Below are 25,929 nucleotides of genomic sequence, written 5' to 3' on the forward strand. Positions count from 1 at the left end.
TGGGGTCAGCAAACATCTGGCCCCAGTGAACAGCATCCCGCGGAGGCCTTAGTTCTAGGGTGCACAACATCTTTTCCCCCATCCCCAACTACCGCGTGTAACTTTGCAATTCACGCTCCCGCCAGGGGGCCTATTTGCTCGGCCCGTTTGGCGGAAGGATCCCACGCGCGGTCTCAGTTACGCTAAACCGTCTCCTCCCCCATTCCCGCGCTCTGGCCCCGCCCCCTTCTCGCGCCCTGTCCCCGCCCCCTCCCGTGCGCCCTATGGCCCATAAAGAAGTCCCGGCCGGGCCGCTGCACTCCCCCGCGCGCATCCGTGCGCCGCCGGAGGCTGCCTAAGGAGTCGGCGGCCATTTTGTTCTTCTCGTGGTTCCAGTGGGGAGAGAAGGAGGAAGCAGGGAGCGGGGCGGTTGGGGGGGGACCCGCAGCGGCTGCTGCCACCGCCGCCACCACTGCCGCTGTGCTCGTGGCGTGGGAAAGGAGGTGTGAGTCCCGGGCGCGAGCCGCCGGCGGCGCCGCTGCGGGAAGGTCGGCGGTGGGAAGGCGATGGCGGATATAGATAAACTCAACATCGACAGCATCATCCAACGGCTGCTGGAAGGTGAAGGGGGCGGCGGGTGGGCTGAGGGGAGGTGGGTGGCCTCGGGGGCTCGCGGTGGGGGGAGTTGGGAGGCCGGTTGGGCTTGCAGAGCGGAGGGAAATGAGCCCGCGAGTTGGCCCGCGGGCCGGGGGCTTCTGCCGGAGGAAGGCCGGCCTGAGTCTGCACTTGGCCCAACCCGCGGACTCTCCCGGCTCCACTCATTCATTGCACTCGAGTGCAGCCTTCTTCCTGGCCGTGGAAATTTGAAAACTCTGCTCCCCACCCCCACGTTTCCGGTCGTACCCCCTTGCACCCCATAAACCGGACCAATCGTTGGAGGAGAGAAGGTTGGGGACCCCAGTCCAACCTGCAGGACGACGTGTTCCGTAATTTCTGGTACTTGTCCTCTCCGATAAAGCGATTTGATTGGGATGTGGGTTCCACCGGGTTGAAGGGCTTCTATCCTGTCTTGCTCATTTTTATTTTCCTTGGAGCTAGGGTCGGGGGGCTCGTTTCTTGTTACTTAGTGACCAACGTTCACCTCTCAAGGGAATGTTGGAACCCATCTTCTCCTGCGCTCGCAAATATACTCTTTTCAAGTCGTCTTTTATCTTGACGAGGTCTCCGCGCTCTTTTCTGAACGTGAAACCAAGGATGATGACAGTTTCGTTATGATCTTTACTATGTGCGAGGCTCTGTAAAGCGCTTTACGTTCGTCTAATAAATTACAATCATGATAGCCAGCACTTCTAAAGCGCTTACTATGTGTCTGGACTTTTTTTTGTTTTTGAGCACTTTACAGATTCATTTATTCTCCCACCAGTTTTTGCGAGGTAGGTCCTATTATTTTTTCCGGTTTTTCAGAAGAAACTAAGACACAGAAGTGAAGTCACTTAACCAAGGTTACACAATTAGTGACGGATTTCAAATCCAGGGAGCTAGGACGCTATGTGTGAAGGAAGGAGGTGTCCAGTGGTTAAGTGAAGGTTAAAATAAAGCTTTGGCTTTGGCTGACCTAAGACTCGTGAGATGCATTGCAATTGATTCATATTGATGTGGGAGACGGAAGACGTTAGGATCTTAAAGAGGGACGCTGGAGTGAACTCCCTCCTCCGCCTCCGGTTTCCAGAGCCCGTCTACTTTGGGAGAATTCAAATCCCTTTATTTGGGCACGGGATAATGTAGATTTGGCTGAGTTTTAACTTCTTTAATGCCTTTATATTATCCTCCTAAAATATTGTTGGACTATAAATACTGTGAGCTGGAGTTAAGAGCATGATGAACATGGAGTTAGAATTTTCAGATCTTTTGAATTAAGTCATTAAAATGAAATTCCTGAAAATATGTTTTCTCAATCTGTGCGGGGTATTTTCCTTTTATATGTTATTAAAAGAAAAGGAAAAAACCTACTGAATGGACCCCTGAAAAGCTCTTGAAATGCCATTCCCATTTGTGGGTGAAGACATTATCATTCGTTCAGTACCTGGCATTTATTATAAGAACCATGCTTTTCATACTAGTTAATACCGTTCTTTGATTTATATGATGCAGCAGTGGTTCAGAAACGATTGAACCAGTTTGCAATAAGAAAGGAACTTTTTATTAAAATTTTCGTTTAAAATTTTGAAGTTCTGCACTTCTCTTCAGGGATGTATGGCTAGATGGGGGGGGCTTTATTTCACTGAGGAAACAGGAAAATTTGAAATCTGTGGATTAGAAACAAAATTTAAGATCAGTTAAGTCTTGTTATCTTAACTTTTGGTTTGCCCATAATTCTGTTCACATAACAGATTTTGTAAATTTTAGTCTTATTTTTTAAATTGTGCTAAGAAATTTGCCTTGGGTAAAGCTGGATCATTTAAAACGAGGTCAGTCGTTGTTTCTTAATAGTTTCTCTCTATGTTGTTATATTGTATTTAAAAAGCAGATTTTTAAATTTTTTTTGGTTAAAATTAGTATAATAAAGTAGTGTGTTTTAGTGCCTCGGGAAAAGGCCAGCTGCACAGTGTACTTATATTCCTTTTTTTCTTTCTCATGGATGTTAAGTTGGCAGAGAAATGGTGATGATCTATTGAATATACATGTACACACATGTATACTGTGTTTTCCTGAAAATAAGACCTAGCCAGACAATCAGCTCTAATGCGTCTTTTGAAACAAAAATTAATATAAGACCCAGTCTTACCGGGTCTACAATATGATAAGATATAATATACCGGCGTCTTATGTTAATTTTTGCTCCGAACGACGCATTAGAGCTGATTGTCCAGCTAGGTCTTGTGTTTGAGGAAACACGGTATGTATAGTTTCAAGTTAGAAGATGTTTATAATACATTTTGTGATTTTTGTAATTTCCCAAAAACCCTTTTCCCCAAAAATTTTAATTAAGATTTAAGTATATCTGAAAATGGAGGCAGTGTGATTTTGAGGGACCTTGTTAGAATTTTTACATGTTCAGAATTGCCTCATCTTTTAGGCTAGTTGAAAAGTAGCTCGCTGATAGTACTGAAAAAGCAACTCAAAAGTGAAGTCTTTAAGAAAAACATGTTGATTTAGATCTTAGTCACCAGCTTTGCAGTTCTTTTTTTTTTTTTTGCACTTTCAGTAGTTTTCCTTAAGCTAAGTATCACTTGTGCAACCCACCTTCGAAGCTCTTATCCAAGTTTTGCCTTGCTGATGATAAAGCTTTAAGGTTATTACTCTTTTTATAACGAATGTTCGATTATTTAAATAACTGCATGGTAAAACTTGGATTTAAGAGAGAAAATAAGCTAGCTGCTGATTTGGTCTGATATCCCTACAGTGTTAGAGAAAAGAGATTTGGTTTTACTTTGTAAGCAGCCTGGTTCAGGGAGCTAACCCTTTTCTTGCAGGGCTGGTAGTTTGTAACTTGCACATTCTGGTTTGCAAGAGGCATCTTTACTTTGAAGATGGTTCTTGTTAAATTGCAAGACTGCCAGGCTCTGCATAATTGCTTGGCTTGCTTTACTGATTTGAATATGACCTATGCCCTGGCCCTTGGAAAGTGTTTACTAATTTAATTCTCTGGTGTGTAAGAGTTCATCTGAAGATGGTGAGTGTTCAGATATTCTGAAACTGTTTAAATAACCCATGTATTTAGCTTTTTGGTGTACTAAGAAACATGTTTACATTCTAATTTAAATGACAGCAGCAGTCCCTGGTCCTGAAGATAAAGGACAAACATAATGGCAAAAAAAGTTCTTAAAATGCTGACCAAGGAAAACAAAAGTAGTCTTTCCCAATGAGCCCTCTACGGTTTTTTTCTTTACCTGTCAGATAAGTTCAGCAGTTAGCAGCTTGGGGTCAGTTATAGGGCGTTTTGTTCATACAGTGATACTAAAGTTGTGTTTGACTGATTCCCTGACTTACAACAAGTCTGTGCCGTGAGCCACGTTGTTAGTTGTATGCCGAATCCTGTCCTGTGAGGTAAGACAGGAAAGCTCCGTTGGAGACACAGTCTGCGCTTGCACCGCTCCTGAACCACAGCATGGAAAGCCTTATGCCCGCCCGCCCGCCTGCCTGTCAGCAGGAGGCAGGAGGCCAGGCTTTCCTCCTAGCTGGAGAAATGGAGGCTGGGCTGACCTCAGATTAGTAGCTCATCCTGCAGTAGAGGTTGGTGAGATTGTTTTATGTCTTTGAAACTGCAGTCCTATAATGACCTGTGACTTGTTTTGCAAAAGCCTGTGCCAGTGCCATTCAGTCCATTTGAATAGGTGAGGATTACTAATCTTGAAGCAGGGAAAGGATTGATACTACGCGGACTTGATCATTCACTTAATTTACAACCGAGGCTATTAGATAGACCTAAAGACTGAAATGTGAAGGAGATAATATTCTGATGTGACTTGCTTTGTAATGAGGAAAGTCTTGTTCAAGAGGAATAAGGAACATCTCTTTGCGGTTTATAGAATTCTGGGACAAAATTTTTTGTGTTAGGATCAGACCACTTAGGGGTCTGATGATTTACGTGAAATCTCCAATTTCTCCACTACTCTAGGGTTTACTGGTTTCCCTCATCTAGAGGGGATTGGGTGTCACTGATAATAAGGCTTATGAAAATGAAAACCACTTATAAAATGTAGGGTCAGATGTCACGTTTAATCAGTGGTATTTTATCAAAATGGGTTGTTAGACTGTGGAAAGTTAAACATTTTTCAATAAATTGGCTTCACTCTAGGTGTAGATTACTCAAGATACTTTATTGAGAACAGTGGACAGTGTTTTGCAGCTATATCCAGTTAAGGCCTTTAATTGGGGACAAGAAGAATACTTTTTCTCATTCCTCGTAAATAACCCCAAAGTAGTCTTAAATTTCCTTTCATAGTTTTTTCATTGTTGCTTGTTGCCAGGCTGTCAGAAAAGTTAATGTTGCTTGTTAGAGAAAGCTGAGGTTGCAGATAATCACTGGTACCATTCTTTATCATTTCAAGGTTTTATCAGTTTGTTTTCAATAAAACTGCATGGAAGTTTTTTTTATCATGTACTCAGTGATTTGCCAGATAAATAGATAAGTTGGTACAGAGCAGCCTTTGCTGATAACAGCCATGATGCATTTTTTTGAATCAACCTTCCTAGCTCTTACTCAGAGGTCATATGTGAGAGGTCTAAAGTGAGAACATTTTAATGTACTGATCACGAGCCTACATATGTTCACAATGCCTACTGATTTTATTTCCATGCAGTCAGTGCCTACACCTGGATTTATGGGAAACATTCCATCTGAGAATGGAATTTTTATTCATGGGATATTTTGGATTCCATTGACAATTGTTGAGATAATTTGAGATGTGCTATTTGAACTGCTGCTTAGGAAGGTATCCTGAGGTGAAAACCCTTGAATTTCCCACCTCGGGTCTCCTAATTGTGAAGCTTTCTCCTATGTGCACAGAACACGTGGGAGACGTTTATTGAGCAGAGCTGTACTGTTGGTATTTTTCTTTGTCGCTATTATAGCAGCGATAAAATAGATATTGAAGCCTTTGTAATGAAACTGAAAATGTTATCCTTAAGGTGAACTTTTAGTTTTGTAATCTTTATGGAGGAAGAGTTCTAGTTACAACATTTATAATAATCTCCCATTACCCATTTTGTCTTATTTTCTGTGTCCTCCACTGGAATGGAAACTTCTCAAGAAAAAGGACATGCTTCTTGTCTAGCCTGTTGCCACTGTGTCCCTGGCATCCAGCACAGCACCAGGCACATAGGAGGTGCCCGGCAACTGTTCTGTTGCATGTTTGAAGCATGGTCAACAAGTCTTAACATGATTGCATGATTTAGTGCTTATTTAATGCCTCCCATTTGTTAGGCTGTATTATGATTTTATATCCTATAGTAAATTTTTCTTAGGGAGCAATGACTGTGTATTGGTGTTTCAGTAGTTTGTCCTCATTAAAAACTCCTTTGGTTTGGAAGTTGGATGAAGACCAGATTCTTACTTGGGAGGGTGGTGTGGTAGAAGCACCGCTGGACCCAGAGTCAGTCTGGGCCTGAAGTCTTCCTTACCAGCTGTGACCTTGGGCCAAGTCACTGAACCTCTCCCAGCCTGTGAAGTGGAGAAGTGACAGCGCCTAACCTCATAGGGTTGTTGAGGCTTCGCCGGCCACACGAAGCCCCTTAGCGCAGCGTCTAGCACATGGGGAGCGCGCGGTGAATGTTAGCTACGCTCATACATGCGTCTGGTGGGTATTGAAAGGAGTCAAGTAGATGTTTATGCTATTGGCTGTGGCCATTTTAAAGAAATGTCTAGTGTTTACTTGGACGGCCAAACCTATTTTGAAATCTTTATCTTCTGTTAAGACATATTATCTTCAAGTTGAAATTTAAGAGTATCCTAAATTTTCACTACTGGGAACATACTCTAGTAAAGCCTGATAGAAAAATGACACTGTTGCTGTGTAATTTTAAAGCACAGAAAGTTTTTTTGATTAATCCTAAGTATAGTCTGGAAAAATTTTTTTTTTAAAATATGTAGTCTGGAACGCGTCTTTAATTCTCATGCCACGAGGCAAGTCAAACTACTTACAGATTTATTCAGATTTCCTTCAAACAACAGATTTTGAGCGCCTGCCATGTACTGGCAGTGGGTGTACACACACACACACACACACACACACACACACACACACACACGGCAGAGCCAGTGGTGTGTTCTTGGGGTTTGCATTCTACCAAGGGGTCCAGATGCATAGGTGGAAGCGAACCTGCAATTATAATGCAAAGTGCCTGGCTGGGGAACATTTCAGACAGCATAGAGCAGGCTTATGAGGGGAGAGGCCAGCCTCTCCCCCCCCCACCCCCCCAGGTGATGTCTATGCAGTCTTGAAGGAACAGCGGGTATTTGCCAATTGGTAGAAGGTGGTTTTGGCAGTTTCTATTTTTATAATTTTATTCCTTGAGCTAATTGTAGGAAATTTAAAAAGCTTTGGAACTGTGTTTTTAATGAGCACTGTTCTTCAAATATAAAATAACTCTGATTTGTTCGAGGAAAACCCCACATTAGGAATAATTTTCAATTGTTAGTAGTTATTTCTTTTTACTAGTCTGTACACTCCTCAGAGGACAAACAGAATAAGAGAAGCAACACTACCATAAACTGTGTAAAGTTGGTAGCAGGAAGCCTCCCAAACCAGTAAAATTCATATTAGCAACATTGATTTAATATGATGACATTGGTTTAATGTAGCATTCTATAAAAAATACAGCCTGAGTTCTATATAGATGTAAGTCAATTATTGCATATTCTTTCTCCTGAAAGACTTAGAGTGGACTGTTCATTCACAAATGTGGGGCTGTGCTGAAAACGATTCAGGTTGAAACCAGAAGCTTCTTAGGAATCCCCTCCAGCCAAAAATAAAATTTCCTGCTAGACAGGCAGTTTCTGACTGACTTGTGATAAAATCACTAACGATTGGGGTTTTCTGGCCAGTAAATCAGGGATCACATTGTTTTTCCATCAGGAGTGTTTCTTGAGTTCTCTACTATGTGTGTTTAGAGAGAAAAAAACTTACTGTTGAAAAATCATTTTTTTGTTGCTCAGTTGCTGTTGTATTATATGTCTGTTTCGTCTCTTCTCTCAAAGGTTTTCATTACTATGCTTTCCTTTTAATTGCTTCCCGTTTGATCAGAGACTAGCTAGTCATTTTAGTTCAGTTATATATTTGGGGTTTAAAGTAGTGATTTGCCCGAGGCTGTGGGCTCCCAACCCAGCGCTTTCTCTGAACATTTTCTCTGTGTATTTCAGGAGTTTGATCCTTCCCTGTTGTCCTTGTTTATATTATTTTTCATTGAAAAAGATACCCCTCTACACAGTGTTTCATTTCTGCTCAAAACTTGTTTCGTCAGAAAGTTCAGGGTTTCAGTGACTATTCAGGCTGAAGGATGGCTTCACCTGGGACAATCTTTCTCAAACTTGGACACAGCCCTTTTTAATGGAAAAAAATTCTCAACAAATATCAGGTTTTTTACTTGTGATTTTTATTCTGTAATGTTATTTAGATACTTACAGAACAGAGCTAGATACAAACCACTTAAACCTATTGCTCTTACCTGGCTATTAGGCCAAATGATTTTATAATTTGAATACAAACAGCCTCCAAAACCAGTAAAATTTAAGTTAGCAACATTGATTTAATTTGATGGATTTTGTGGTTTTGCTAAAACTAAATCACTTTTTATTGGGTTTAATGGAAAGATGCAGATTTACGTTCTACGTTTAGTCTGGTCCTGTGTTTTGCTTTATTTCTAATTCAGAGAATGCCTACTTTCATAAATGTTTTGTACAGGTATTAAGACTTTGATTGCAAGTTGAGGATAATCAACCCCCATATTTAACCAGGCCCTGCCAGCAAGCAGGTCTCTTCTTAACTGTAAAATTAAGGTAAATTGAACAATTCAGTGCTATTTAATCTGTTGCAACTGGAATCCAAACAGAAAATTTCATTTCCTACCTACTTCTGCTGGCTGATCATAAACTGTTGGAAGGCCGGAGAGCTTGTGCTTCACTTTAATAGAGTAGAACTCAGTGCTCTGATACCGGCACCTTTGACTTCAGGGTGCCCGATGCTATGCTGTGATTTCTTTCTCGCTTTCTATCTGTTCAGATTACTAGGAAACCTCTCTTACAGCACACCGCTGCCATCCTTTGTCCTGTACATATGATTGTATTTAAAAATACAGGTCCAGAAATTGCGCAGCCAAATATGTATGAGGAGCCTACAATGTGTTTTAATGAAATGAAAACACTTACATTTTTTCATAGATAAATCTGGGGCCCTTGAGATACCCCCAGTCCTCAGAAAAACCCTAATGGGGTAGGCGGTGGTAGTCTGAGCATTTCCAGTCTGAAATTTTAAAACAAAAGGAATTCTTAGAACCAACTCAGTAACGAGACAATCTTTGAAATTTCCTGCTGTTCAAATACTAATTCATTTCTGAGGCTGCAGAGAGAAGACCAGGCAGGAGGCAAAAAGAGCTCTGCAGGTGAACACAGCAGGTTGTGTGGCTCAGATGCAGAATGGAGACCTTACTCTGTGTGCCCCCAAGAAGCTGATTGCAGCGGCTAGTAACAGGGAGGCCTTTCTAACAGTATTGGTGCCGAGAGGATGACTCTGTTGGGAAACTAAAGAAGTCTTACTATAGAAGATGCAACTGAATAACCTCTGAAATGCTACGGTTTTAAAATTCCGATTTGACATTAAAGCCATATTCTTTCTTTATAAGTGTCCTGTAAATAAAGCCATCCAAAAAGCAAACCTATGTTTTTGCTACCTCGTTACCTAAAATTTTATTTTTTCAGACATTTTTAATTTTTACATTACATTGTATTTTGACTTCTTTTGGCTAATTGGAGTTTTTTTCCCCTGCAGTGAGAGGATCCAAGCCTGGTAAGAATGTCCAGCTGCAGGAGAATGAAATCAGAGGCCTGTGCTTAAAGTCCCGCGAGATCTTTCTCAGTCAGCCTATCCTACTAGAACTTGAAGCACCACTCAAAATATGTGGTAAGTTTTGGCACACCAGCAGGAATCTTTGGTTACGTGATGTGGTTACGTGATGGAGTCAAGAATATAGATGACCTTGTATTAACCAACAGAATCATTTACTCTTTATGAATAACTCGGAAGTACTTAAGATAATTGTAGCTTTAGAATAAATACCTCTAGTGGACTTAGTTTACTTAGATGTGCTTCAAATTTTCTAAAAACCATTTTGCTTAAAGGAATATAAACGTCGTAGAGAGAAAGAAGTGAAACAGAATGGAGAGCTAAGAAAAGGTGTGAACTATATGAATATATAGGAATTACATTTAAGCCTAAAGCAAAACTGGTAATGCCTAAAAATAGACCTTCCGTGATGCCATTTTATCTACATGGTGCAGATAACCTGTATAAAAACTAAACTTGATCTGAGCAATGCTGTCGTCTAGCATATATGACTGCATTGCTAAAGCTTGTATGTGTGTTTTGTTTTCCTGTGTCGAGGGCTGACTCAATAGATTGCAGCAAGGGAGCTGCTGTGTTACGTATGAAACCCTGTGTATGTGTGTTTTTTAAGTAAAATGCTCTTTGGCATTATCTGGCAGGGAGAAATTGAAAGTTGATTGCATTGGTGGGTGTACTGTGCATACGTCTTTGAGGCCAGCGCTCACTAGAAATGCGGCAGTTCTGCTGACACAGTACCCGGGACTGAGCTGTCGCAGACCTGATACTGATCAGCCGACCTGGAAGGAAAGCCGTGTTACTTGGCAAGAAGGCCTGCTCGGGCATTAATAATCCTTTCCACAAAATAAAATCGTAATTCGTTGAGTTTTGTGTGAGATTCTGGACATACACATACACTTAAAAATGTTACTAAGCTCAGTTGAACTAATAAGATAGAAGATTGGAAATGAGTGTTAGCTGTCAGATTTAACTGACGCTAGTAGAGGGCAATGCCATTGCGCAATGAATGTTTAAAGAATGTGTTTCCAAAGCTGTCATGAACTACAAGTATGAAGACACTGTGTAACAAAATTCTTGCTTCTAGGTGATATCCATGGGCAGTACTATGATTTGCTTCGACTTTTTGAGTATGGTGGTTTCCCACCCGAAAGCAACTACCTGTTTCTTGGGGACTATGTGGACAGGGGCAAGCAGTCATTGGAAACTATCTGCCTCTTACTGGCGTACAAAATCAAATACCCCGAGAATTTCTTTCTTCTCAGAGGAAACCACGAATGTGCCAGCATCAATAGAATTTATGGATTTTATGATGAATGTAAGTACTTGCTGTGTCGAAGGAAGAGTTACTTACATTGAGATACTTGGTCATAATCTGAACTATCTATCACCTACTTTTGTTAGGATTTGTGAGAGTTTAGATCCACTGTTAAAATCTCTCAGGTTTTATATTTCATTGACTTGGTTTTTCTTCTGGGGGGTTGAAAAATAACCCAGCTAGTGCAGTATAATAATTCTCTGGACACTTCTTGTGATTGGGATAATTAGATTAGGAAGTAATGGTTGTGAAATAGTCACAGATAACTTAATCTGTGCTATAATTCTAGGAACTTGTCCAAACAGTTCTGTTTTTAACAACTTTATTGAGATACAATTTCACTCTGTAAAATTACTCTAAGTATATGATTCGGTGGTTTTTAGTAAATTTAATAAAGTTGGGCAACTATCACCATAGCCCCAGGCAAGCACTCATTTACTTTCTTTCTTCTAGACAACTTCATATAAATGGAATCTTGCAATATACAAAAAACTACTTTTTGAAACTTGCTATATTGTAGATTTTTTTTTCTGGCACACCTGCTCCCAGGAAAAATGGCAGTTACTACCCTAAAATGTGCTGAAAGAAGAAAGCAAAATTGTTTTTAAAATTATTTGTATAATATTTTATACATTTTTATGACTTTTTGGATTGTTTACTTGAAAGTACATGTTGAGTTGATAATTAACAGAAACAAGAGTCTTAAAGTTTTGAAAAAACCGATTTTGGTGGAGGGTTTTTTTTGTTGTTGCTATTTAAGTAAAATGTTAAAAAGTTTTGAATCCTTACCTCTACCCTCCTTTTGTGCTCATTGTTTCTGCAGGAGAGGGTTCATGCAGGGAGGAGAGGAATGTTAAGGAATTTGAGTTACTAACACTTGCCATTATGATTATAACGAGCCTAGTAAATCACTGTCACTCTCCCCTAGACATACAGTTGACACTTGGACAACACAGGTTTGAACTGCGCAGATCCACTTATACCGGTTTTTAAAAAAATTTTAATCCGTGTTTGTGGAGGACTAACTCAAGTTATATGCAGATTTTTGACCGCGTGGGGTATTAGTGCCCCTAACCCTCATGTTATTTAAGAATCGACTGTAGTCATTACCTCGTCTCTCAGGATATGGTGTTTTTCCATTTCAGTTTCACATAGATGTGTTCAGCTAGCTCATTTGTTTGCTTGGTCCTTGGCCTTGAGACCCAGATGAAATGGGAGGGATCGCCAAGGAGAACAATCCTCTGGGTTCTGAACTTACTGGGACAACTGAGTCTGTGGCAAGAAAAATACTTGGAGACTGACAATGAGTCTGTCAAAGTACTCGACACTGACAATGATTGTCCCAGAGGAGTCCTAGTGAGGCAGTTACTGTTCCTTAGGAAGTAAAAGGAGAGGCAGGGAGTTTTATAGCATTGCTCTTTGGATATTTGTTACCAGTGCTGCTTTTTCAAACAGGTTAAGAAAGGGTTCCTTTTACACAGTTGTTAGCAAGTACTTTGATGTTTTCATTGAAGGAGTTCAAATCCAGGTGATCTCTTTGCTGTGACATAATCCTAGTGTGAGAGTACTAGCTACATCATTTTCAGTTTCTATTTAATTGCAGAAACCTTTAAAAATGATGTAGGTCAGCATTGGTGGGTATCGATTTTGACTCTCATTTGGTTATCAAGACTCATCTACTGAGCTTGTACTCGGGCTGCCCCCTCTCCCATCGGCAGGTAGGATTTGCCACCCTGTTTTGTGGGCATAAAAGTGTTCTTGGCATAGGTTTGATAGTTTGCAGACTTTAAAAAAAAAAACACGTTGATTTCGTTAAAATTTTATTTTCGTGTAAATTTTATTATAGTGAAGTTTTATTAAATGTATGTTTGCATGGAACAATTTAAAAACCACTGCTTTAAGTAACAGCCTTATTTCCCAAGTATAACAAGCACTCTCTGTGCTATTATTTCTTTTTTCCCCAATCTTATGACTTCAGTCTTGGAAAGGCTGAAGTATCTGTTGTTGGATAAAATGTGAATGTGTGTTATCCTTTTCTGATACCAGAGCTGTCTGATCTGTAGTAATAGGAAACTGCATTCAGGGTTCTGGCTCAGAGTCCCAGGATTTGGAAGCCTGCAGAGACCTTGGCGATTGTCCAGGCTAAACCTTTCTGGAGCCAGAAATTCCTAGTGGTCTGAAGTGGCCTTCTCTCTCCATTGCCTCAGGGAGGAAATGGAGAGAAGAAAAAGTAGGGACCCAGGACTTCACTACGCTACTCAGAGACAACAGGAGGAAGAATCCTCTAATTTTTGATAGCGAAGCCAACACAGATAGCACAGGCGTTTGCAAGAGAAGCTGGAGCATGTTGCGTGACTAAGGAATCACGGAGCAAAATGGACTTCAAGAAGGATAAGGATTGTCTGTACTGGCAAAGGAGAAATCCAGAGGGGTCCAGGATGGTTGTTCAGAGACAGGCTTCAGTAGAACATGGAGACAGAACCAGATCACTTTATAAATGGGATTAAGACAGCTCAGCCCTGTTATTGCGTTATTGTCATCACTATTGGAAAGTGGAGGTGGTGATTATGCACAGGTCCCCAAAGGAAGGAGGGAACTAGTGGCCTCCAAAGAAATACAAAACCGGGTAAGAGTTAATACTGAGTCATAGAGAAACAAACTAGCAGGAGAAAAGACAACAGTCCTTAGTAAAGGGAGAAAGAAGTCAAATGTTTGTTGAATTTGCATTACATTACAAACCCTGAGCTGAAGTCCCCATCTGACTTGATTGGCGGTAGAGGGGAAGGTGTGGGTCAGGAAGCCTGCTGCTTGGGCCAGTCTGTAACTCCAAGAAAAGGTACAGCTTTAAACCTTTAGATGTCCCCAGGATAACGAAGGAGAAAAGACTAAGGAGAAACTCTTGGTGTAGGAATAAAGATTGTGCTTTGGCCTTCAGTTTTCTTTGTATGGAAGAGGTACAGGAGACAAAGGCACCCCAACAATAGGGCCATCCTCAGCCAGTTCAGAGAGACTTGTACTTCCAAGGTTTGTAAGTAGGTTTTTAACTTGGTGCATAATTTTCCTGTCGAAACAATGCCCGAAAGGCATGCTTCTGTCTGAATCACACTCTGGCTCCCGAATGCATAGAATCCACGGGCTGGTGAGGCGAGCGTGACCGGCCTAGACCACCGTGGGGAGCGTGCTGAGCATCTGTGCAGTGTTAGGAGCAGGGATCCTGGAGCGCCGGCAGTGAGCGGTCTGCTCCCCTACGTCGCCGTGCCCCCTGCTGGAGTCAGGGTGGGAATTAGCTGGTTCCAGTAGGTTACTGAGGGTGCCATGGGTGTGAACTCTCAGAGCCTCCCTCAGATGGAAGATGGCAGTGGCACGTGTGGGAGTTGTTCATAATTGCCTTTAGAAGTAGGGCCACCTCTGTGTTGAGGTTGGACAGACACTAGATTTCAGAGTAGATGCTACCAAATAATGGTTGAGGTTTAATGGTGATCCTTGACTATTATATCTGGAATTCTGACTTAAACTTCTGGAATTTTTAAATATTTCATGTGAAATTGTAAATTGTTGCTTATAGATCAGACATCTCCAAGTATATATCTCTAATTCTCCTAAACCCCTTCCAGGGGTTTTTTAATATGAGCATAGTTTTTGTTTACTTAAAGGGTAATAAAGCCTTGCTTTGGGGGAAATTGTCCTGAAAGAATGAACCTACAGAACACCAATCTCTTTTTAACCATCCTAAAATTTTCACAGGTAAAAGAAGATATAATATTAAACTATGGAAAACTTTCACAGACTGCTTTAACTGTTTGCCGATAGCAGCCATCGTGGATGAGAAAATATTTTGCTGTCATGGAGGTATGTGGGCTGATTTTAGTTCCAAATGGAGCTAAAGGGGTTGTCGATCCTTCTAAAGGATAACTTGCTTGAAATTATGAGTTGCCTTTGGGATGACTGCTGTCAGGTATTGATGTGCTGGGTCCACTTTGGCACTTCCTGGGTCATTTGGACAGACGTCTGAAGTAAGCAGTTCACGGTACAGGGAATTCTAGGCTCTGTAACAGTTAGATTTGAAAATAGAGCAGGAAGTATTTTTAAATTTAAAATGAACAATTAAGATGCTGTACCAACCAGTGATCCTCTAGAATATTGAAAATGTGAATAGACTTTCCCCTTGGTCTGTTTTTGATCATCTCCTTTCAGAACTTTTTCTGACATGGCTTTTAAAAGTTATTTTGCTTTGCTCAGTGGTTGTGCCTTGTATAATGTGATTAAAATAGTGATTGCAGAGAGGATTTCTTTTCATCTGTAGCTAGAAATTAGAGCCAACCGACACAATATATTTTAATAAAGCCATTATTCCTGCCCTCCTATACTTAACCTGGTTTGGTAGAGCTGTGCATGTGATTTTAAACTCAGATGAGAGTCAGCTACATCTGAGCTGGTCTAATAGATATGATAGTCCTTGGACCGAACAGGTTTCCTAGAAAACTGCATCACACCTGAGCATCTGCAGCCTCTACGCCCAATCATGACAGATAGTCAGTAATAAAATCTATAATGTACATGGCTCATTATTCTCATCGGCAGTGGAGGCCTAGTTTTTAAGACATTGGATGTCAGTTTCATAGGGCTCTGTAGGTGGAGGTAACCTTTCAGATACTGTTTAAATATACTGTGCCCCACACATTAGTGCATATAACAAATTCCAATGCTTATTCAGGTTTTTAAACCAAAGCTAAATAAGAAAACATACCCATAGACTTAGTTCAAGCCTTCGTGTTAGAGTCATTGAGTCTCTGTAGACAAATGGAGTGATTCAAGTGCCAACATCCTTTTCAAGTCCTCTTTTCTTCCATTTCTTTTTTCATTTAATAGGTTTATCACCAGATCTTCAATCTATGGAGCAGATTCGGCGAATTATGCGACCAACTGATGTACCAGATCAAGGTCTTCTTTGTGATCTTTTGTGGTCTGACCCCGATAAAGATGTCTTAGGCTGGGGTGAAAATGACAGAGGAGTGTCCTTCACATTTGGTGCAGAAGTGGTTGCAAAATTTCTCCATAAGCATGATTTGGATCTTATATGTAGAGCCCATCAGGTATTGATTTTGAATTTTACATGTACACTTAAGAGCATGTGTGTGAGCACAGATTCTCCTTGTTGATTTTGGTGGGTAGGTATTGATTATTGACACAAAATGTCTCTGGAAGTTGACCTGTAGGGCATCAGGCTCAATGGGAAACTGAAGAGTGGTTTTACTCACCTCACATTTGCACCTACTTACGCTGCAAACATTTTCTCTTGAAGGTGGTTGAAGATGGATATGAATTTTTTGCAAAGAGGCAGTTGGTCACTCTGTTTTCTGCACCCAATTATTGTGGAGAGTTTGACAATGCAGGTGCCATGATGAGTGTGGATGAAACACTAATGTGTTCTTTTCAGGTAGAGGACATTTTCAACATTGTTTTCTTTTATTGTGTGTAGATTTTACTGATTAAAAAAAACAATAATTGCTACTATCTGCGTACTGTTCATTTATGTCACTGTAGACTAAAATTTTATTGTCCCTTAAGTAGTGTTTGTCCTAGTTCGGTAACGAGTGGACCCCTTGCAAAGGAAAAAATTATCATAAAAATTCCCGTGTTGAATTTAACTTCTTTTTTTGCATTATTTAATAGGTAAAAACCAATGTATTAGCTCTTTATGCTTATGGTTCCTTTACTGTAAACCTAAAACTACAATGTTAGTGTAACGTTTAGCTAAAATTAAATCACTTGCATGTGAAAATAGTACTAAGTGTCATGTGCCAGATGTGTTGTGATTACTCCGTTCTCCCACCACTCTTCTCTAGTGTAATTTCTACAGAACCTCTCTTGACTCACCGTGACATCATTTGGCCTTCACTCGGCACAAAAGCATCGTTTATGCATAGTCTGCATCTCAGTCTTTTTCTCATTCACTTACGATGGAACCTGTATAACTTCAAGCTAGCCCAGTCACAGACGTACATAGAGCCACTGAAGTCACACAGCAGTCATCAGTTAAATGGATTAAAACCTTTTGTACAAATTATCAGGTAGAACTTGCAGTTCCCAGAGATTGTGAGGAGATCCTCTAGGGGTTTGAGAAACACGGTCCCAAACCACTTTCTCCCCTTATGTCAGAAGGGATAGCCTAAATACTACAAGGTGTGACTTCAGAAAGTTGTGATTTTTGCCAGAGGCAAAATAATTTGTCCAGATAATACGTTTTATCTGTTCACCGTAGCGTTTATTACCCAAATGTACTTGTCGGATTGGTTCGTGGTAATATTGGGACTTTCAAAGTTATTAGGACAGTTTGAAAGTCAAAATCTTTCTGAACAAAAAAGATTTGAGTGAGATTTAAGGAATCTTAAGAAAATTTGGGGTTGAGTTTATTTCCTAAACTGCAATCTTTTAAATCTTTGCAGATTTTAAAGCCTGCAGAGAAAAAGAAGCCGAATGCCACAAGACCCGTAACACCTCCAAGGGGTATGATCACAAAGCAAGCAAAGAAATAGATGTCATTTTGACACTGCCTAGTCGGGACTTGTAACATATAGTATATAACCTTCATTTTTAAAACTGTAATGTGTATTGGTCAGCTTGCTCAAATAGTGTGTTTGTGGGGCCCTCCCTTCCATTTTTGACTTAATGAATGGCATTTGCTGGTTATAACAGCAAATGAAAGACTCCACTCCCAAGAAAGAAGTGTCTCGTTTTTTAATTCTCCATTCCTTTTGCAAACAACTTTAATGATGGTGTTAAAGCTGTACACACTAAGACAGTTTATGCTGTCTAAGAAATGTATGGTTGACCTTTTTTTTAATTTAGTACAACCCACGAATAATGGAAATGCTCGTTTTCTTTAGGATGTAAAGAGAGCCCTAGGGTGCTCAATCTGTACATGTTATTGTCATAAAACGCATACTGTTGATACAAACCACTGTGAACATTTTTTTTTTTTCATTTTAAGATTTTGTTTCAAAGGGATTGCTTATTTCTCTCATTGTCTTGTCATGTACAAACTGGTTTTTATAGTTATCAACATTAGCAGTAACTTTCCTTCCACCTTGCCAGCATCACTGGTGTAATGTGTATTTAATTAAAGCACACTTTCCCCTGCCGTATACTTAAAATGACGATTAAAGCCATTATTTTAAATGTTTGTGACTCTTTCCTAAAGCCAAAGTTTCTGTTGAAATATGTATTGACACACCCCTAAGTGCAAGGTGGCATGGTTAGATACTGATGCCGCCTTCTTGGGGATTCAAAAACTGGTTTTGAGTTTAAATAGCAATTAGTAACCTAATGCAGTTTAAGCTATTAATGATTAAAGTTAATAACATTTTGTACAATTGCCATATTGTCTATTCATTAAGTAATCTTTTTACAGTTGCACCAGGCCTGAACCCGTCAATTCAGAAAGCTTCAAATTATAGAAACAATACTGTTCTATACGAGTGACCGATTATGCTTTCTTTGGCGTACATTCTTTATTCTGCGGTGAAATTGAGGCTTATAAGTCAAAACAAAGGAATTAACTTACTATCCACCAGTTTATACAGAACTCACAGTATCTGACTTTTTTAAATTAAGATCTGTTAAAAAGAAATCTGTTTCAACAGATGACCGTGTACAATACCATGTGGTGAAAGTGAATTCTGACTTATTAAATGATGAACTTGTTAAATCCTCTCAGTGTCTATTTATCAGCACAATACACACAGGAGAATTGTTGATGGCATTTTGAATAGATTTTAATGAATAAATGGCTCTGGAAACCACACAATTTCAACTTGAATTTGTCTTCCTTCAAATAGTCTCTTTTCCAGAGATGGATTATAATGTGGAGCCTCATATTCTTTGAGTTCTAACCTGGATCTAAGTAAGTTTCTAAAGTGGGGTGATGAAATTGAACTATCCTCCCATACTGTTTGGGGAGGTGTGGGACTTGGTGAGCTGTGACATCAGCTGTATTCATGTTCTTTGTGTCTGGATTCAGTTGAACTTGGCGGTAAAATTCAGGAACTGCTTGATTCTGAAAACACTCAACTACCAGTGTTTTCAGACAGTTCTTTGCTCTCCTCTCCCTTCCCTGATTCATACAGAATAATGTGTCCTGTTAATAGTCATAAATGTGTTGGATGCATGTTAATTAATTTCTCAGAGTACATTTAAAGTGGATCAAGCATGTATCATCTGAAAAGCATTTTCTTCTATCAAAAACTGGTTTCCCTGGGGTGTTTGAAGAGGACCTGCTAGTGCAGAGCTGTTTGAATTGATGGGCATGTGGAGGGAAGCGCCCAGGAGTGCTAGGCCGCCTCCCTCCTGTACCAGCAAGCTCTGACCCCCAGGGTGCTCCTGTCGGCAAGGGAGGTTGGATCTCTTGACCTCCCGCCTTTCTGCTCCACGTTCTGTGACAAATCCAGAGCTGCGTTATTTTGCTTTTCTATGGTTTTTTTCAGATCTCTGACTACAGGAAGATGATGAGCAATAGTTATGTCAAAAGCCAGTTTCATACGTCTTCATGCCCTGGACATTAATTGTCACTTCTAGGATCTCAAAAACCTATAAAGTTGTAAAATCAAGCCAGTCTACTTGGGTTATAGAGTGGAGTATCTAGCTTAAAATTCTTTCAAAAAGAACAGGCACAGCATTGGTTAAGAAGAGAACAAAATCAATCTTTGGTTTTATAGGACATGAGATCTTAGAGATTCGAATAATTTGAAACTAGTATGTGACAATAACTTGACACCTTGCCTTGTAAATCCCAGTCTATACTAACCTTACTTCCTCATTTGTCTCCATGTGTAGTTACGGTTACATCTGCCTTTTATAAGCTAATGGTTACACTTGGTCCAAGTCCTGGTCTCTCTCCTAGCTGTGTGATTTGAGTGACCTAAATGCTAAGCCACAATGTCCCTCGCTATAAAACGGACAGTACCGGCCTCATTGTGAATCACTGAATGAAGTAATGTGATATGCTCAGAAGAATGCTTGATTCAGAATAGTAGTCAGTAAAGATTTACTACTCACTGCCTTATAATTAATCCCAGTTGTTTCTTGTGTTTGACTATCTCAGTTGGCTGAGTTCTAAGGAGCACCTGCCTTTTGTTGTCTGATGTGATACTGATTTTGGGTAACTAAGCATTTCTGGGCACTGACTGCAGAATACCTATAATTTTCAGCAGATACAAAAGAAATAACTAGGAAACATGAAGTTATTGCCATTATTCGTGTAATATTTTAAATTCTAGTTTTTTAAGTGATTGTAAAGTATTTTAGCTTTCAAGGTGACGGCACCATTACAAAGCTGTACAGGAAGACAGGTGACAGCCAACCTTAAATGTAGCTGTAGGTAGGTAGTCTATATAATATAGTTCAAACCCATCCATTGAAATGACTGGTGTGTACTAGACTAGACCTGCCCATATCCAGCTGCAGTGAACAGCACGAATGTGACATAGCATCCTTGTTCTTGAAGCACCTTGATTTAAGACTAGAGACTTCTCATGTAACATACACATAAATGAGGCATGGGGACTACGAACAATTGCATGCTGAGCCATGAAGGCACAGAATTTAGACTGATGGAGGAGAAATAACCCAAGTTTTCCAATGTGGAACCATGATGGGAGGTTGAAAAGAAACTGCTGAATGAAGAGAACAACTGGTAAACTAAGGCAAGAGTGGGCATCATGCTATCCAGGAAGAGCAAGAAAGCCATTGCCAGGAAGTGCATGAAAATGTTCGGTTTATTCTGGTAGTTTTCAGACTAAGCATATGACTTGAAATGGACCCACCGAGGCAAGGGTCTCCTTCAAGTATAACATGAGTGGGGGTAGAGCTCGGGATCTGCATGAGGGCGAAGAAGGAATGTTTGCACATGTTTGGGTATAAAGCAGACATTAAAAAGAGCTGCAAAGTAAGTTAAAGGTTTCTGAGTTCTGTATACCATTTCCTGCCTCTTGGAAAAGACAGACCCAAAGTTTACTCAGCCTTGCAGACTGGCTAGCTTGAATCTGCATGGACGGTTCTTCACTTTTGTTCAGTTCTGCAAATCAGATGTACACGTAAGCCTAGACCAGAAGAATATCCCCTCTGCCCCAGGCTTTGGTTTGCTCACCTACAGAGAACTCGGATACTCACAGGTGCCTACATCTTGCCTTACACATACTAGGCATTCAGAAAACGCCTCTAAGATACCAAAGAATATTTCTAAGATTTACGTCAATGGCAACAGAGGAACTTAAAGTTACATTAGGAAAACTTGGTCTAGGCCCAGGCAAAAGTCAGTTCATCCTTGCTGGATTATGTGTGTGAGCTTCAGATGAAAAAAAACACATTTCCTATCAGTGTCTTCAGCCTCAGCCCAAGAATGAAATAGAATGAATACTTCAAATCCCTGAATTAGTGCCTGATTAATGGTTACGTTAGCACAGAGATCACTGCTACCATCTCATCACAAAAGCTTCGGGAGCTGAAACAGCCGTGGCATTTGGATTTATTGCAAATATCTAAATACAAATACAGGTAGGCATTTTTGTTAGAATTATGTCATGCTTTGTTATTGGAAATATAGGGTTAAATAAAGCACTTCAGTTAAATATGAAAACTTGTAATCATATAGTTAAAACAGCAATAACTAGGGAAATAGTTACTAGATAAGTTCAGGAAGAATTTTCTAGTCAACAGAAATGGAAAGTATGCAAAATATTGGAAATTTGTGGTAACAGTCTTAAGCGCCTCCAAAAAACATTCAGAACACCTTGGGAGCACTGCACAAAACTTAAGATGGAAGGATTGTGTTAAATTTAATCATTGTCATCAACCTGATTGTTTTAAGTCGAGGAATTGAGAAAGACACGAGTCATTATTTGACTATTAGGATGCAACACTCAGTATGGTGGTAGGCCCACAATGACAGCCTGAGCTCCCACTAGCCTCAGGTAAAAGCATCTACTTTGTTTTACAAGTGTGCAGATACCACAGGAAAAAGAAAGCGGCCGATGGTGCTAAGAGAGTATGGTTCCTACTCAACTTTGGAAAATTCTGACTATTGTAATAAATTGTATGGCTTAGATGTTTTGGATAGATTTCAGATTCATTCTTATGTCCCAACCAACCGGTTTTCTGACAGTGATAGTAGTTGTGACTAAATACTGTGTAGTAATAATCATTCAGCCAAGATGTATATTTGGTGCGACTAGAAGAGAATTCTGAGGAGCCATTTGAAAATGCATATTCCTTTTTTCTTCTAGCCACCCAATTAGCACAGTATCAAATACCATGTCTTCCCGAGAGGACCAGCCCACACACCAGTTGTTCAGGGCTGGTGAGCAGAAGTAACCAGTCATGTTCTTGAACAGACTGGCTGCTTGACCTTTCCAGCAAAACCCTGACAAATTAGGTAGGTGTGGCAGGCAAGCGGGTGGGATAAAGGATGTTCTTGCTGAGATTGGCAGAGGCTAACATGCCATCTGCTGGAGATTTGCTCATTCACCAGCTCCACGAGCCTGTAGAGGAGTCACATCCCATACCTGTTAGTTATCAAAATCACTTTTCCAAGTTTTGATGACCCACCACAAACACCAATATCTTCCTTCTCGTGTTTAGTTCTAATCCTTCCAATTAAGTGATAGCTGGAATTGATTGTAATAGATTGTACACGCAAATAATCCCCCGGTTGGGAGGCTATTCAGTGTAAATGATAAAATGCACGGATCCAGTGTGGATCGGGGTTGTCTGGATTCTGCTCACCAGCTTGGCTTCGATTAGTTTCAGGACTGCTCCCATGTTTCTCTTGACGTTCTACGGCCATACCCAGCAAAAGGAAAGAAAGCCAACAATCTGAGGATTTGCCGTAGTACAAATTGCATATTGGGTGCATGTTTTGGTCACCGCGAATGGTGCATCTTTATAAGATTCTTTTTCAAATCTATGATCTTGTTCAGGTGAATACCAGTTCATTCAGAACTTCAGCCTCTGAATGAACTGGTATTCACCTGAACAATTTATATAATCAAAGAGTTGAGAAAGTTAATCTGTATTCTTTTCCCAATTCCAGAAAGCTAGGATGCCTCTAAGACAATGCTGTTCGAATTTTTTTGACAGGTAGAAGCCTTCAAACAAAATCATATGAGAGGCGGCATCATATGTAAAATGAATAAAATCAGTAGAGCTCTGCTAGAAGCAGAGGCTGGGGGCTGCTTTCCCCCAACCAGCGTCAGCCCCCAAGGATTGAAACCACTGCTCTAAGAGAAATACTGGCTGCTACTTCCAGGCCTGTTTGTAGATCAGCTTCGGTAAGATGTCAGTACCGCCTTCTCAAGCTTCGCGTTGCCTTGTCTAAGATCTAACTGGCTAAGAAATTCAATCCAAGTACCCTCCGGTTAGAAAGTCAAACGAGTAACCACTTTCAGAGTTATTCAGCTGGCTTCCTTTCTTGGCATTACATTATGGGACACGATAGATCAGGGAAGCATTCTGCAGATCAGAACAAAACATCCTTTAGGAGATCGGTTCATTGAGGGGGTTCCAGGGCCACCTTTTTGTTTTGTGTGTGTGTGAAGTAATTAAAAATACTTCAATGTGTATGTATATCAAGGTATGTTTTTTATGTGCTATATATTTTTAGAGTATTTGGGGGGTGAAGAATTTAAATACAAAAATATATATAAAACATCCACGTACCCACGCCTGGGTTAAGAAATAGAATATTAACAAAATGTTAGGAACCCCTTGTGTGTACCCCCCTAGTTGCATACTCTTCAGAGTTAACCACCATCTTGAATTTGAGATTAATCATTTCCTTGCTTTGTGTGTTTCTAAACAATATCTTGTTAAATTTTGCCAATTTTTGAACTTTATGTAAAAATTATACTGTGTATTTTTCAGTGAATGGTTTCTTTCAACATTGATATTTTAGAGATCTGTCGTTGACATGCTCAGTTACCATTTTATGGTTTCGGGGGGTGGGGGGGTAGTGGGGCATTCTCCTTCCTGTTTTTCCTCTTTTTTTCCTCACCTTGAGGAGGTCCAGCTTTATTCCCTTACCCAGCACCCCCAGAGTTGTAAAAATTGAGGTGGAAGGTCTCCAGGGTTTTGTAGAACCCTTTAAGGCAAAAGACATCTTGGTGCTTACCTGCCTCCCAAAGTTCAAGGTTCTGTTTCCACTTTGTTTAGGGATCTGTCTGCTATAGTTTATTTTTTAAAAACATACTTTTTTATATTTTGTTTAGTTTTAATCGGGGTCTTTCAGGGTTTTTCTTCATACTTTGGTCTCTCCATGTCTCAACTCATTTCTGTTTCAACAGTTGATCTAATTAAGTTGAATCCTTGGCATTGTTTTCATTGTTGTTTTATGAATTCAAACATGCTACCACTTAAACCCAGACACTTTAGAATTCAGGTGCCTATCAGATTTCTCTTTAATAGTTTCATCCTTTGATCCTGATCCCAGTTCAAATGGGAATTATTTTGTACTTTATATTTAAATTGTTTGAACTTACCACCTGCCAGTCCTTTTTAAGAACAGAGTGATGTAGGGACTACTTTACTGGGTAGGTGTATTACTACTATTTTAAAGAGCCCTGTTGATTTGCTGTGCAGTTTCACAGTGTAAGAATTTATCATAACACTTGGATTCTACACCAGGAAGTGGAGCTGCTGTAGTGGAAAGACTATTAGGTCGCACACAGCCAAAGAAATTGAGCAGCAACACTGGCCAGCAGAGGCTCCCCTCTCTCCACAACGCCACCGTTCAGCGTCTGGGGTCGTTGATCAGGTCTGTGAGATCCCTGAAATTCTATGCAGTATATTACCTGGGGGTGCATATGTGAAGCTTTCTTAGGAAACGACTTAGAGCTTCATCATGTTTGCATAATTAAAGGGGTAAGTGGTGGTTTAAAATGAGTGAGTGGGCCTGGGTCCCACCTCAAACTTCATTTGGTTTGAAGGTGGCCATTCTCACAATTACTACTTTATCTAGAAAGGGTTTCTGAAATACAAAGATAAATGCTCAGGCCTAGAATTGCATTCTCTCTCTCTTTTATTCTGTGGCATTTATGCACTCTTGTTAGTAATTATCTCACTCCGGGTTTTTTTGCCAAGAGTAACAGAGACCCATTGGTAATGACTCGTGCACATCTGTGTTCGTTTTGATGCATAAACAGTAGAATTACACAGCTTCCGGCCATGAGGGAACTTTCTTAGTTAATAGTTTCTCAACAATATAGATGGGTGAGATTCAATTTAAGCTTTTCATTCCTTCAGAAGTCATTTGTTACAAAGAAGTAGGAAAACTAAGTGAAAATTATAAGGTTTTCTGCAGTCAATGTTGCTCAAGTTCATTCTTACACAAGCAGAGGTACCCATTTCTGTAATCAGTTTGTGGACACATGTGGCCTTGAGCTCATTACACTAGCTCTGGAGTCAGCAGAAGCCCACGTGGGCCATGTGGGCAGCAGCTTGCAGCTCTTCCTCTCCTGACGGCTGTGCTAGGCAGTGGTCAGAACATGGGCTCTGCAGCCGAGGGCCTGGGTGAGAATCCTTCTGCCACTTCCGGTCTTGTGGCCTTCAGCAAGTCGTTTAACCTCTGTGCCTTGGTATTTCCCTTGCATAAAATAGGGAGGGTAACATCTGTCTCAGTGGTTGCCCTGAGATTAAATAAGTAAATACATGGAAAGAACTGAGACCCAAACCCATAATAGCTGTGCAGTAAATATGAGGCATTGTTACTACTGTTGCTTGACTATTTCCTGCCACCAAATCCAGCATTAAACAAAAGGGGTAAAACAGTTAAAATGGAAAAAAATAATAATAATAACTCCATCCTCCCCTACCATCCCGTAGTTGATAACCAAAAATAGAGTTAGTCTGCAAAAGGCACTGTTATGAAATTCTGTTCTACAAAGTAATTTTGCACACAGTCCCAACAAACCAGTTACAAATTAACTTTTTTTAGTATTTTTTAACCTTTTAAATTAAATTTTTAAATAGGTGTAATACATGTAAATCGTTTTCCAAAACTCCACTCTAAGGTGTTAAAGTAAATCGTCC

The 25,929-nt window shown here is 40.2% G+C and overlaps 1 protein-coding gene across 1 annotated transcript; it reads left to right on the top strand.

Moving 5' to 3' along the window:
• The first annotated feature begins 300 nt into the window (after positions 1-300).
• On the top strand, positions 301-18,559 carry PPP1CC (protein phosphatase 1 catalytic subunit gamma). The gene is made up of 8 exons (XM_074321017.1): positions 301-600; positions 9,465-9,596; positions 10,621-10,851; positions 14,596-14,700; positions 15,721-15,944; positions 16,154-16,288; positions 17,298-17,358; positions 18,263-18,559. Exons 1-8 carry the CDS (start codon positions 546-548, stop codon positions 18,331-18,333), a joined length of 1,014 nt encoding a protein of 337 aa, XP_074177118.1. The 5' UTR covers positions 301-545; the 3' UTR covers positions 18,334-18,559.
• Positions 18,560-25,929: the final 7,370 nt, after the last annotated feature.

Source organism: Rhinolophus sinicus, linkage group LG16, assembly GCF_036562045.2.
Source record: "Rhinolophus sinicus isolate RSC01 linkage group LG16, ASM3656204v1, whole genome shotgun sequence".
Lineage (NCBI taxonomy): Eukaryota > Metazoa > Chordata > Mammalia > Chiroptera > Rhinolophidae > Rhinolophus > Rhinolophus sinicus.